At 28.4% G+C, this 14725-nt stretch overlaps 3 protein-coding genes across 3 annotated transcripts in view; all 3 read right to left on the bottom strand.

Annotated features, from left to right (window-relative positions):
• Positions 1-10079, bottom strand: part of LOC111630465 (AP-1 complex subunit gamma-1-like) — an 85143-nt gene extending 75064 nt beyond the window's left edge. Inside the window, exons 1-2 of the mRNA XM_023374564.1 lie at positions 9838-10079; positions 4482-4606 (exon numbers count right to left, since the gene is read on the bottom strand). Of these exons, the coding sequence (XP_023230332.1) occupies positions 4482-4606; positions 9838-10038 (326 nt within the window). The 5' untranslated portion in view covers positions 10039-10079. The remainder of the gene's footprint in view (positions 1-4481; positions 4607-9837) is intronic.
• Positions 5365-6702, bottom strand: LOC111630476 (histone-lysine N-methyltransferase SETMAR-like). Its single transcript, XM_023374579.1, has one exon. It carries the CDS (start codon positions 6470-6472, stop codon positions 5444-5446), a length of 1029 nt encoding a protein of 342 aa, XP_023230347.1. The 5' UTR covers positions 6473-6702; the 3' UTR covers positions 5365-5443.
• Positions 10080-12501: 2422 nt separating the features above from the next.
• LOC111630464 (histone-lysine N-methyltransferase SETMAR-like) overlaps positions 12502-14725 on the bottom strand; it is a 27315-nt gene continuing 25091 nt past the window's right edge. Inside the window, exon 4 of the mRNA XM_023374563.1 lies at positions 12502-12543. Within this exon, the coding sequence (XP_023230331.1) occupies positions 12502-12543 (42 nt within the window). The remainder of the gene's footprint in view (positions 12544-14725) is intronic.

Genomic DNA, 14725 nt, shown 5'->3' with positions numbered 1-14725 from the left:
TTTCTTTCCTTCACTTCCACCAGCACTTTCACTGGATAGAGGTCACTTGGTAAAATATCTATCCAAAGAGGTTTGGCTTTGCCTACTTTTTAAAATATTTCTAAAATGACTTAGGCAAATGTCATTACTCTGAGCAACAATACGACCAGTGAGAACCTTTTCGGGATGTTTCTTTTCAATAAAATCAGTCACTTTCTGATAATACCTCAAGATTTCCTTTATCGAGCGAGATCCTTCCACAACAAAGCAAACACGTGAACTGAGACCAATGAACAGAAGTGAATAAAAAAATGGTGCAGCGAACTAATGTAACATCATATGGTGAGTTTTTGTTTGTATCGTGGAGCAAAAATATGTTCAAATTTCATGTTGTATCCTGAAAATTTCGTATGCTGGGGCGTTCGTATCCTGAGGTACCACTGTATTTATAATTATTAAATTTAATACAAGATGGAAGCATAACTGACTACTTCTAGTCAAATTAATTAATTCCTATTATTTAATTATAGCCTTTACATAGCCTAAGAATTTGGCATATTGTTTGGAGTGTTTATCAAACATATTGTCTGTGATTTTTTTTTTTGTTTTCTGCAATTTGAATTCTCATTCCAGGTTGGTTCATTCTGTGCTAGAAGAAAAGATGATGATGATTCATGTGCCTTAACAATGCACATTATATAATTTTCTTTGAATAAACATTATACATAAAATATTTGAGAATTTTTTTTGGCGTGGAATGCATTATCGTATTTTACATTAATTTCTATGGGAAAAATTGTTTTGCTTAACGAGCGTTTCGTGTTATGAGTACAATTCTGAAACGAATTATGCTCATTAAGCAAGGTTCCACCATACTAAAAATAATATATTGTTTTATCTGTAATATTATAACATATGAGATTGTTACTTTATAAGAAATTTAACTTCTCAAAACAATTAAGGAAGCATGTGTATATATCTTCACATTATACTAAATGCAATAATAGTACATCACCATTCCAATGACATAAAATTATATTGTTCTTTTATATAATAACAATCATCAATGTTCTCAACATATTCATAGCAGTTAATCTGTAAGATGTCAACCAAAAATATAGTAGAAAAATGATAAAATTTATCATTACCCTGCAACATAAACTTAATGGGATAGTTCATGAATGTTGGAATATCAATTGTAATCTTCTAAAAGACTTAATTCATCTTCTAATTACATCTCATGAAACTAATTATCGAAACAAAAACATCTGAGATGTAAAAAAATTGTTCTGAGTGAAAAATTATGACAATCTAAATGACAGTCAAAATTTTTCTTAGGAGTTTTTCTTTGGTAGTGCTCGAAAGTGATACCCATAAGATTTTTACCGATATTACTCTTTTCTACATTTTGCTTCAAAGCAAAATGTAGAAAAGAGAATAATACAGGTATCTAAACATACAATTGATAACTAAACAAAGCTTTGTTTAGATATCAATGATTTGTTTAATTAAAAAATTGTTAGATATTAATTTTGTTTTTTGTTTAATAATTGCATTATTACATCAAGACATTATTACATTGGTGACTGCTGATAAAGCACATTGCTGACCAAATGCACTGCCAACCAAATGGTTTCAATATTCACTTCTGTCTGTCCCAACCTATATTTTCAATATGCTGTTTAGGAAAATCATTATAAAAACTTTTAATTGGCATAAATTTGAACTTTGATTATTCTGAGTAGCATTTGAATAAAATTCATTCATTTCAATGTAATTTTATCCTAATAAGCATAAAATTAAACCATAAAACTGAAATAGCTCTACGAGAAACCCTCATGAACTTTGACCTATAAACCCAGAAGTTTCACAAGCATGCACCTCACCAATCATGAGAAAGGCTTAAGTTTAAAATTTGAGCTTTCTAGACCCTGTAATTTTTCTCTACAGTCAGCTGCAGTGTCGAATGAAGAAAAAGAAGAAGGAAAAAAATACAATTTCTGCACAATTTCAATTGCTTATATTTCAGCAACCACTTTATAGAAAATCTTGAAATTTTGTACAATACCTAAGAAAACAATTACCTTTCAAATGAGATATTCAAAATTACTTTATATGTTTGGGGATGAAACATTGATCCTCCGAAAATCAGCAACTCAGATTCCTGTATATATGTGACTCCTGATATTACAATATATCTGCTTATAATATCTGAGCAGAATGCTAAAGATTTAAGGGAGCATGCCAACAATGTATACAGTTTATATCCTTTACTTTAAGCATATCATAGATAGTATATGTCTTATTAAAAAAAAGTTACAATTAATTGCAAAGTTGGAAAATAACTAGTTTTTTAAGAACCCATCTTTATATTATTGGCATCTCAAGTATGTTTCTTGATCTATATCATCAGGAAATAATGTGTAGTCTTTTGATTTGGTATTTTTGAGACCAGAATTTCCTCTCATTAAAAAAAAATATTCAATTATTTCCTTTATTTCTCATATAGGAAATTAGTTGGTACTGTCAGATAAGATCCTAAAAAATTAGACTGCAGGTTCAAAACTTTTGTATATTTTTTCCAACTACTGGTTTATAACAAATCCCATGTATATTCTATTATATTATTCAATTAGGAAATTTGTATTATGAATTGTAAAATATTAATCCTATCCTATGTAAGATACTAACCCCTGATATCTTTTACATATTTAAATTTTGTAGAATCAATATTTGTTATGACACTGTTGATACGCAAACAAACTATACCAGAATATCATTCATTTATTTATTAATATCCAAATTTACATTTAATTACATTAAATTCTAAGTATTCAAGACCCACTATTTCCTGTTAACATGAAACCATTAGAATGCTTTCCTTAATTCTCAAATAAAGTAAACTTCATTTACTGTAATCATGAATAATATTATCAAAATAAGCAGGCTACAAAACATACAAGGTATAATATATAACAAAAATTATTCAATTATTATAATCTGAATTCAGTTATTGTTATCACTATTGATCTTAATCAGTTCTTTAAATTAATCATTTTAATCGTTATTTGCTCACAATAGTCTAATTTGCTGGCATTATGCTAGCTGTTGTTGAAGTTGGTAGCAGACAAACAATACTGAATGAATTACTTATTAATATGTAATAATAATTAGTAAGTCTTCAAGTTATACATTTTTAAATTATTTTAGATTGTCCTTTTAATGTTAGAGTCAACAAAACCAGAATTTCCTCTAATTGTTGTTTTATTTACTTACTTCATATGTTATCTATAAGTTTAGGAAATTCATAAACTGAAGGATTTGAATGTAAAAGGTTGTACTTTAAAAGGCAAAATTATAGAGATTTCTGACTGACTTTGTCTTCCCTCTAAATTGACACTTCTGATCATTTCACAAGATGGATGTTAAGTAGAGCAACATATCAGTAACTTAAAAAGTACACATTTTAAGTTACTGATATCATTTCTTTTTATGGATTACCATCTTTTACATTCAAACACTTCAATTATTACAATAAGCAGAATCTACTGTACTTTCAAGCCTTTTTGATCATCAGGAGTGGAAATTACAGGAAAAAACTTAACTTTGTTATAAAACTCAAATCAAACACTATTAGTTTCAAATTCAAACCATTTAATTCTAAATATTGTTGAATTTCTATTAAAAGATGTATGTGTAATTTATAAGTAAATATTAGAAAAATAAGGAAGTAAGAATAACCTAAAAATCACATGAATTATTATTGTTCTGAAAGTTCTTTTTATGCATGTATTCTTTTGTGCACCTATACAACAGTACAACAACTGATATAGGGGAAAAAATTGCTTCAATATAAAGAAAAAATATAAATGTCACATGCTCCTCTTAATTGTTCTGAATCCAGTAAAATATATTTTAAACAATATAAATTTTTTCATATTACACTTTTTATAAAATTAAATACAGTAGAGCATCGATTATGTGACTCAATTGGGGACTCAGGTTGGTTGGATAACTGAAAAAATGGGATAACCGAAAAGAATAAAAAAATACATTATTAGTATAGTATATTAGTATATCTCATGTAATTAGTATATTAGTATATTGCTATTAACCAACTTCGCATTGAATTTTCATCGATGTTAAGCCTAACAAATTTTTTTAAAAGTAATAATCGTTGCTATTGTATCGTTAAAAATTATTTTTAAATTATTTTATTGCTCACAAAACAAACAACCACTCATAATTAGAAAATTAAGTCTCGTTTAAATACTGGCCTCCCTTCAATGGTCAAGCCAGTGTTGCCAGCTAAAACATGCAAAAATTTAACAAAAATAATATTAAAGTAGCCAAGACGTAGCCAAATATTATAGTGCCACATCACTAGCGGACATTTGAAATTTTCTGACTAGAACGGCCAGTTAACTGATGTGAAGGTTAATCGGGGGTCAGATAATCGATGCTCTACTGTATTGTAAGTAATTAATAAATTCTAAAATTACTTTTTTAGACAATTTGTTATTAATAAATGCACATCTTGTCTTTCATCCAATAGAAGCATAGCTCCCAAATAACCAATTCTTTTATCTGTAAACCTTGGTGATGCTATCAATTTAAGACATTCCAACTACAAAAAAAAAAAAATGAATTTTAATTAAAACTTCTAATAATATAAATATATTTAAAAAACTTTAATCTATATTAGAATTATTCATCACATATCAACTAAAAATAATATAAATTCATATAACTCATTCAGTTTTCAGTATTTAAAATATTTAAAAATTTAACATTTTCATTAAGTCTGTTAATTTATATTTGAAAGCATTTGTTATATTAAAAGAAAAAAACTTCATTTTGTGGAGATATGCCATATTAAATAAGTCTAGTAAATTCTATATATTACATTAGTGGTAGCTGAACAAACCTATGAAAAAAAAACGTTAAACAAAAATCATATTTGAAAATATAAATCATTTAAAAGAATACCAAATGGTATTTGATTGTAGATGGTATAGTTCATGAATGGGAGAGTGAGGAACTTTAAATATGTAAAGTTTATAGGTCGATATTTGTAAGCATTAATTCAGATTATCAGATTTTAACCTTAACTTAATGTAATATTGTTTTATTTTTTTAGAAAATATTGTCCTATTCAACATATTATTATAATGAAGAGAATCTAGGGATTTAAATGCATTTTATAAGAACAATAAAGATAATAATATAAATAATGATTTTTATAATTTATTTAAAAAATTGCTGTTGATCTAATAAGTTTAACCTTGGATAAAGAGTTGGGACAGAAAAACAGGTAACAATTGTTTTATCTCAAAAGTTACATATAGTATAAATAATCTGATTTGGTATAAAAAAGAGTATAAATTATATTGGGTTGATGCAAAAGTTCGTCCCGTTTTTTTTAAAAGAATCAAAGAAAAATTTTATTTACTAAAACTTACATTTAATCAATATAGTATGTGCCATTCTGTTCGATGACCTTTCTCCATCTTTCCGGTAGCTGCATAATCCCGTGCTCATAGAATTTCTGAGATTTCTGGCTAAAAAACTGATCCAAGTGATTTTTCAAGTCTTCCAAGGAAGTAAAGTTTTTACCATCTAAGCTGTTTTGAAGTGATCTAAATAAATGGTAGTCAGAGGGTGCAAGGTCAGGAGAGTATGGTGGATGGACCAAAACATCCCAATCAAGTTGTAAAAGTTTTTGTCGGGTGGCCAAAGACACGTGTGGTCTAGCGTTGTCTTGATGGAACACAATGCCCTTTCTGTTGGCTAATTCAGGTCGCTTCTGGTCAATTGCTCGCTTTAATTCACTTAGTTGTGAACAGTATTTCTCTGAATTAATGGTCTGATTTTCAGGTAACAGCTCATAATAAATGATTCCCCTCCAGTCCCACCAAATGCATAGCATAACCTTCTTTGGATGTAAACTGGCTTTTGCGCTGGTTGAAGGGGCATCTCCGTGCTTACACCATGATCTTTTACGCTTAACATTATTGTACACAATCCATTTTTCATCACCTGTAATGATTCGCTTTAAAAATGGGTCAATTTCATTGCGCTTCAATAGAGAATCGCAAGCAGAAATTCGGTCTATCAAATTTTTTTCTGTTAACTCGTGCGGCACCCATACATCGGCCTTGCTTACCATTCCAAGTTGATGTAATCGCCTTGACACTGTTGACTGATTGATTCCAAGAATTTCTCCAATCTCTCGAGTTGTTTTGTGTCGATCACTTTCAATTAGTGCCAATATTTTGTCGTCATCAGCCTCGGCTGGTCGTCCAGAACGTGGTGCATCGCTAAGGTTAAAATTGCTTTCACGAAACTTTCTAAACCACTTACGGCACGTGGAATCATCAATGGCTCCCTCACCATACACAGAACATATCTTTTTTTGTGTCTGCGAAGCATTCTTGCCTTTTCGGAAATAAAAAAGCATAATATGTCGAAAATGCTCCTTATTTTCTGCCATTTGTAATGCTTAACAAAATTTTAAAAACACAACTAAGTAAGACAACTTTATTCTCAAATACTAGCTGAGATCCCTTCTGTCAAACAACGTCGAAATTTTACACATGTGAAAGAAATAACACTTCAGTGTTGTGCTTTTAGCCAGTTGGTGTTAAAAACGGGACGAACTTTTGCATCAACCCAATAGTTATAGTCTTTCAAAAAAGAATAAATTGAAAGAGTTAGTTTTCACATTTGCATAAGGCTCAATATAAGCTCATAATCATATATTGTACTTACTGGATAAATAAAATACGATAAACAACACACCTTTAACAATCCAGCAAATTAAATTTACTAAAATAAAAATGTTTTCGATTGTTTTAACTGATCTTCCTCAGTTACCATAAAATAGAACGTGAAAATAGAACATAAATTTAAAAATAAGTGAAAATGAGAATTTTGAAATAAATACATAAATAACAGAAAATATAGTTGTGGACAATAAAATAAATAACAAATAAATGTCTCTTAATAAAATTAATCTTCATAAAAAGACCGCCATGCGGTAGCCAATGTGTCTGCATCTCTATGGTTGATGCAACTGGTTCTTTTGTGTGCTTTAAAAATCTCCAATCTTTGAAGATATTTCATCATGTGTATATTTGTTGTTAGTTTGATAATTGATGCTTGCTCCCATTGGACATGAATGTCCTGTTGCTGTGCATAAGCTTCTTACCAATTGTATATTTATGCTCCTTGAGCCATTGTTGTAAGTTGCCCATCGTGGCACCCACATAGACTAGTTTAGATTCAAAATGTTGGTCGTTTAATGGGATGGAGTAGATTCTCATGGCCAAATTACGGTTATATTGCTTTTTATTGTTCCTTAAAATTCTGAAAACCATAGGGTTGCGTCGATATACTTGGAGATTATTAGCCTTGGCTGCCTTCTTATGTATTTTCCTTAAAAATGAGATATAATTTAAAACCACCCTTTGTTTTCAGTCCAATGAGGTATGCTGATGTTTTGTTGCTTGAAAGTTTGTGATTAATTTCTCTATCATTTTCCTCGGGTATCCTTGTTCTGCAATTCTTAAGATGTAATTTAGCTCTGTTACTGTGTCATTTATGCTTGTACAATGCATATAAACTCTTCTTCTCCAAGATTTTTATTTTTATTAAGCGACATTTATTTGCTATTTATTTTATTCCTGTAATTATTTATTTTATTGTCCACAACTACATTTTCAGTTATTTATGTATTTATTTCAGAATTCTCATTTTCATTTACTTTTAAATCTATGTTCTGTAATAAACAGTAGATTTATTTCTGTTTCCATTGCGCTTGATAATTCAATCTTTGCTTTTTCAGCAGCCTGTTTTCACATTCTATTTTATGGTAACTGAGGAAGATCATTAAAATGATCAAAAACGTTTTTATTTTAGTAAGTTTTATTTGCTGAATTGTTAAAGGTGTGTTTTTTATAATAACCTCATAATTCTTAATTAAAGACAGACTGATAATTACTACTGATCAATTATTAAAAATAAGTGTTGAATCTCTTTATCTTAAATTGAAAATAATTTTTAAGGTCAACAGAAAAGGTCCCATCCAATTCCTTGTATAAAACTTCATATGTAACTACATTAACTAAATTGATATTTCTTCAATACTTTTGGGATAAAAAGGGTGTAAGAGACTTTTGACTCACTGTATATATTGTGATGTAAAAAATATATAATAATAAGAATGTTATATTAATTATAAAAAATAATATGTGAATTTATAATTTACTTCATAATATATTTAAAAATGTAAAAGAATGAAATTTAAAACAACATAGTTGAATTTGGCTGTAAAAGCACAGTTGTAACAAGTTCACAATTATTATGAGCAAATGTTTATTTTGTTTTCAGTTAAGACTTATTTTTGGTCTAGGGAATCTAGACCAAAAATAATAACTTCCGCTTATGAGCAAATCTGTCCCACATAGCACTCAATCAGTGGAAAAATCATTGTTACTTGAGTCAACTGCATACTGTTGTCAAAACTATGTTAAAAGTATTTTATGACCTTTTATGACTCATTTTTAAATTTATCCTTTAGTTTTCAAACTCCTTTTTTCATAAATGTTGTCTAACAAAAGAAAGTGCTTTTCAATTCACAAAAAAAAATTGGAATTATCCAACAATTAGTGTACAGATTAAAAAAATGACAGCTATTTTAAAAAACATATAGCATAGTAAGTGGAGAAGCCCATTCTACTGATCCAGAAACAACTAATAAATGAATTGAGTACTCTTGGATAGAGCACAAGAAAAATTTTAATAATGAGGACATCTACAATGCAAATGAAATGGAGCATTTTATAGCTTGATATATTCTGATTAATAGTCCTTGGGTGTGCAAACATAACAGGTACTGGTAAAAGATAACTTCTGATGGAAAATCTCTAATGCCTAAGACCTTCAAAAATATAAAGAAGTTTCCTATTAATTACACTGCTAATGAAAATTTGTAGATGAATGAAGATATTTTTCAGAGGTCTATTACAATTGAGACTAGAACAAAAAATAATTTTTAAAAAATGGAAAAATTTTATTGTTAATTGATAATTGTTTTGTTTATCCCCAATTCATGATCTACCAGTCTAATATAAGTTTAACATTATAATCTATAAACATGGGCATAATTAAAAGCATAAAAAATGTTTTATAAAAGATTTGCAATACCACATTTGACGAATCAAACAGAAAAGGAATACCACTGAAAATCTTTCAATATCAGATATTATAATTTTATTAAATGAAGCATGATACAATTCTGTTACAATTTCAGACTGCTTTACTAAATCTAAACCATCAACAAGATAAATTATGATTATTAATGCAAATAGGGAATTTAACACCCTTTCTGACTGGTTAAAAAGTAAGTAATAATATCAATTTCTTTAATAAATGAAATTAAGAACTTTGAATATGCTTGATTTATTAATTTGTGCATTTCCTATTGAAACTAACCTTGCAGAAATCATGTTTAATAATAAAAACAATGTTAGTGATGATGGGATGGCTGAATGTGAAATCATAAAATCAAAATCAGAGCTATCAATCAATGGCTTTAAATGTTTTAAGAAGTGTTTTAGGAAAAAATTTGAGAAATATGAAAATACAATTGTTAAAACAATCATAATATTTAAATTTACATATTAATATTTTATTTTATATTTTAAGCATATATTTTGAAATTAAATTAGATGATTTGATAATGCAATACAGAAAAAAATTTTAGCATTACTTTTTATAAGATTTATATAATTATAATATTGTTATTAGTTTATTTTGAACTACATATAGCAATATAAAAGAAATAAACAGACTCACTTGTCCAAAATGTGCAGGATAACCCAGCATGTGAATGTATAGCAGTTTTGCTACATTACGACACCTCCATGTATCGTCTTCCTCGCGGAAAGTTGATCTAACATAAGCACATTCTTTCTGAACAACTGCACGTTCATCGGCAGCTGTCCTAGCAGCACGGATCTGTCTGATTAAATCTCGTAAACGCATGGACGTTGGCATACTTGAAGTTAACCTAAAATAATCACATTCAATAAAGATTTAAAATAAAAATAAAATATAAAACTAGTGCAACACAAGTTAAAATTTTATTAAAAATGTAAATAATATAGAGACTGTTAAATCAGTTACCAGCAGCTGGNATTGTCTGTGATTTTTTTTTTTGTTTTCTGCAATTTGAATTCTCATTCCAGGTTGGTTCATTCTGTGCTAGAAGAAAAGATGATGATGATTCATGTGCCTTAACAATGCACATTATATAATTTTCTTTGAATAAACATTATACATAAAATATTTGAGAATTTTTTTTGGCGTGGAATGCATTATCGTATTTTACATTAATTTCTATGGGAAAAATTGTTTTGCTTAACGAGCGTTTCGTGTTATGAGTACAATTCTGAAACGAATTATGCTCATTAAGCAAGGTTCCACCATACTAAAAATAATATATTGTTTTATCTGTAATATTATAACATATGAGATTGTTACTTTATAAGAAATTTAACTTCTCAAAACAATTAAGGAAGCATGTGTATATATCTTCACATTATACTAAATGCAATAATAGTACATCACCATTCCAATGACATAAAATTATATTGTTCTTTTATATAATAACAATCATCAATGTTCTCAACATATTCATAGCAGTTAATCTGTAAGATGTCAACCAAAAATATAGTAGAAAAATGATAAAATTTATCATTACCCTGCAACATAAACTTAATGGGATAGTTCATGAATGTTGGAATATCAATTGTAATCTTCTAAAAGACTTAATTCATCTTCTAATTATATCTCATGAAACTAATTATCGAAACAAAAACATCTGAGATGTAAAAAAATTGTTCTGAGTGAAAAATTATGACAATCTAAATGACAGTCAAAATTTTTCTTAGGAGTTTTTCTTTGGTAGTGCTCGAAAGTGATACCCATAAGATTTTTACCGATATTACTCTTTTCTACATTTTGCTTCAAAGCAAAATGTAGAAAAGAGAATAATACAGGTATCTAAACATACAATTGATAACTAAACAAAGCTTTGTTTAGATATCAATGATTTGTTTAATTAAAAAATTGTTAGATATTAATTTTGTTTTTTGTTTAATAATTGCATTATTACATCAAGACATTATTACATTGGTGACTGCTGATAAAGCACATTGCTGACCAAATGCACTGCCAACCAAATGGTTTCAATATTCACTTCTGTCTGTCCCAACCTATATTTTCAATATGCTGTTTAGGAAAATCATTATAAAAACTTTTAATTGGCATAAATTTGAACTTTGATTATTCTGAGTAGCATTTGAATAAAATTCATTCATTTCAATGTAATTTTATCCTAATAAGCATAAAATTAAACCATAAAACTGAAATAGCTCTACGAGAAACCCTCATGAACTTTGACCTATAAACCCAGAAGTTTCACAAGCATGCACCTCACCAATCATGAGAAAGGCTTAAGTTTAAAATTTGAGCTTTCTAGACCCTGTAATTTTTCTCTACAGTCAGCTGCAGTGTCGAATGAAGAAAAAGAAGAAGGAAAAAAATACAATTTCTGCACAATTTCAATTGCTTATATTTCAGCAACCACTTTATAGAAAATCTTGAAATTTTGTACAATACCTAAGAAAACAATTACCTTTCAAATGAGATATTCAAAATTACTTTATATGTTTGGGGATGAAACATTGATCCTCCGAAAATCAGCAACTCAGATTCCTGTATATATGTGACTCCTGATATTACAATATATCTGCTTATAATATCTGAGCAGAATGCTAAAGATTTAAGGGAGCATGCCAACAATGTATACAGTTTATATCCTTTACTTTAAGCATATCATAGATAGTATATGTCTTATTAAAAAAAAGTTACAATTAATTGCAAAGTTGGAAAATAACTAGTTTTTTAAGAACCCATCTTTATATTATTGGCATCTCAAGTATGTTTCTTGATCTATATCATCAGGAAATAATGTGTAGTCTTTTGATTTGGTATTTTTGAGACCAGAATTTCCTCTCATTAAAAAAAAATATTCAATTATTTCCTTTATTTCTCATATAGGAAATTAGTTGGTACTGTCAGATAAGATCCTAAAAAATTAGACTGCAGGTTCAAAACTTTTGTATATTTTTTCCAACTACTGGTTTATAACAAATCCCATGTATATTCTATTATATTATTCAATTAGGAAATTTGTATTATGAATTGTAAAATATTAATCCTATCCTATGTAAGATACTAACCCCTGATATCTTTTACATATTTAAATTTTGTAGAATCAATATTTGTTATGACACTGTTGATACGCAAACAAACTATACCAGAATATCATTCATTTATTTATTAATATCCAAATTTACATTTAATTACATTAAATTCTAAGTATTCAAGACCCACTATTTCCTGTTAACATGAAACCATTAGAATGCTTTCCTTAATTCTCAAATAAAGTAAACTTCATTTACTGTAATCATGAATAATATTATCAAAATAAGCAGGCTACAAAACATACAAGGTATAATATATAACAAAAATTATTCAATTATTATAATCTGAATTCAGTTATTGTTATCACTATTGATCTTAATCAGTTCTTTAAATTAATCATTTTAATCGTTATTTGCTCACAATAGTCTAATTTGCTGGCATTATGCTAGCTGTTGTTGAAGTTGGTAGCAGACAAACAATACTGAATGAATTACTTATTAATATGTAATAATAATTAGTAAGTCTTCAAGTTATACATTTTTAAATTATTTTAGATTGTCCTTTTAATGTTAGAGTCAACAAAACCAGAATTTCCTCTAATTGTTGTTTTATTTACTTACTTCATATGTTATCTATAAGTTTAGGAAATTCATAAACTGAAGGATTTGAATGTAAAAGGTTGTACTTTAAAAGGCAAAATTATAGAGATTTCTGACTGACTTTGTCTTCCCTCTAAATTGACACTTCTGATCATTTCACAAGATGGATGTTAAGTAGAGCAACATATCAGTAACTTAAAAAGTACACATTTTAAGTTACTGATATCATTTCTTTTTATGGATTACCATCTTTTACATTCAAACACTTCAATTATTACAATAAGCAGAATCTACTGTACTTTCAAGCCTTTTTGATCATCAGGAGTGGAAATTACAGGAAAAAACTTAACTTTGTTATAAAACTCAAATCAAACACTATTAGTTTCAAATTCAAACCATTTAATTCTAAATATTGTTGAATTTCTATTAAAAGATGTATGTGTAATTTATAAGTAAATATTAGAAAAATAAGGAAGTAAGAATAACCTAAAAATCACATGAATTATTATTGTTCTGAAAGTTCTTTTTATGCATGTATTCTTTTGTGCACCTATACAACAGTACAACAACTGATATAGGGGAAAAAATTGCTTCAATATAAAGAAAAAATATAAATGTCACATGCTCCTCTTAATTGTTCTGAATCCAGTAAAATATATTTTAAACAATATAAATTTTTTCATATTACACTTTTTATAAAATTAAATACAGTAGAGCATCGATTATGTGACTCAATTGGGGACTCAGGTTGGTTGGATAACTGAAAAAATGGGATAACCGAAAAGAATAAAAAAATACATTATTAGTATAGTATATTAGTATATCTCATGTAATTAGTATATTAGTATATTGCTATTAACCAACTTCGCATTGAATTTTCATCGATGTTAAGCCTAACAAATTTTTTTAAAAGTAATAATCGTTGCTATTGTATCGTTAAAAATTATTTTTAAATTATTTTATTGCTCACAAAACAAACAACCACTCATAATTAGAAAATTAAGTCTCGTTTAAATACTGGCCTCCCTTCAATGGTCAAGCCAGTGTTGCCAGCTAAAACATGCAAAAATTTAACAAAAATAATATTAAAGTAGCCAAGACGTAGCCAAATATTATAGTGCCACATCACTAGCGGACATTTGAAATTTTCTGACTAGAACGGCCAGTTAACTGATGTGAAGGTTAATCGGGGGTCAGATAATCGATGCTCTACTGTATTTAATTACTTAAGTAGAAATAAGTCGAAACCGGTTACTTTGTACTCAATATTTGTAGTCTTGGGAAAAAAGTGGAAAGAAATTTTTATGACAAACGGATATATAAATCGTAAATGTAAGGAAAATAAATTCTAGAGCTTTTTCTGTACCTCGTGCATCTCTCTCATTCATTAAATTTAGTTGTAAATGATGCTGCCAAATAACAGTTAATTTTTTAACATTATACAAGAATTGTAAACGTTTTTTTCTACATCCCCTTAAAGATGGGATGTCCGAAATCGTAATAACACTGGTTTAACATCGAAATCCGCGAGTAATATAAAATCGGAAAGCGGAATAAATACATCAAATATTTTAATCGATTTTTTAACTCCTGTCAACTATACGGAATTATCGTAAAAACATACCAGTAAATTCTTATCGGTTGGGTTAAGTTATAAATTTACTCGTTATTCACGTAATCGAAATATCTAGTGGGCAGGTGGCTAACAGCCCAGAACCGTCCTTGATAGAATTGGAATCTTTATATGTGTGCAGCTTCCACCCAAGGTCGTAGGCTTCCACCGGCTAAACCGGGTGAGGTTGGTGCTCTGTAAAGCGCATGCGCAAATCTGGCTTTTCGTAATCTGAAAATACAGGAGATTCCACTCCGCCACT

This window comes from Centruroides sculpturatus, unplaced genomic scaffold (assembly GCF_000671375.1).
Source record: "Centruroides sculpturatus isolate CEXI.00-Female unplaced genomic scaffold, Cexi_2.0 scaffold659, whole genome shotgun sequence".
NCBI classification, from domain to species: domain Eukaryota; kingdom Metazoa; phylum Arthropoda; class Arachnida; order Scorpiones; family Buthidae; genus Centruroides; species Centruroides sculpturatus.
This window is presented reverse-complemented; position numbering and strand designations above follow the sequence as displayed.

Excerpts from the sequence above, each read along its gene's own strand:
- LOC111630476 (XM_023374579.1), bottom strand. The coding sequence starts at position 6,472 with ATGGCAGAAAATAAGGAGCATTTTCGACATATTATGCTTTTTTATTTC.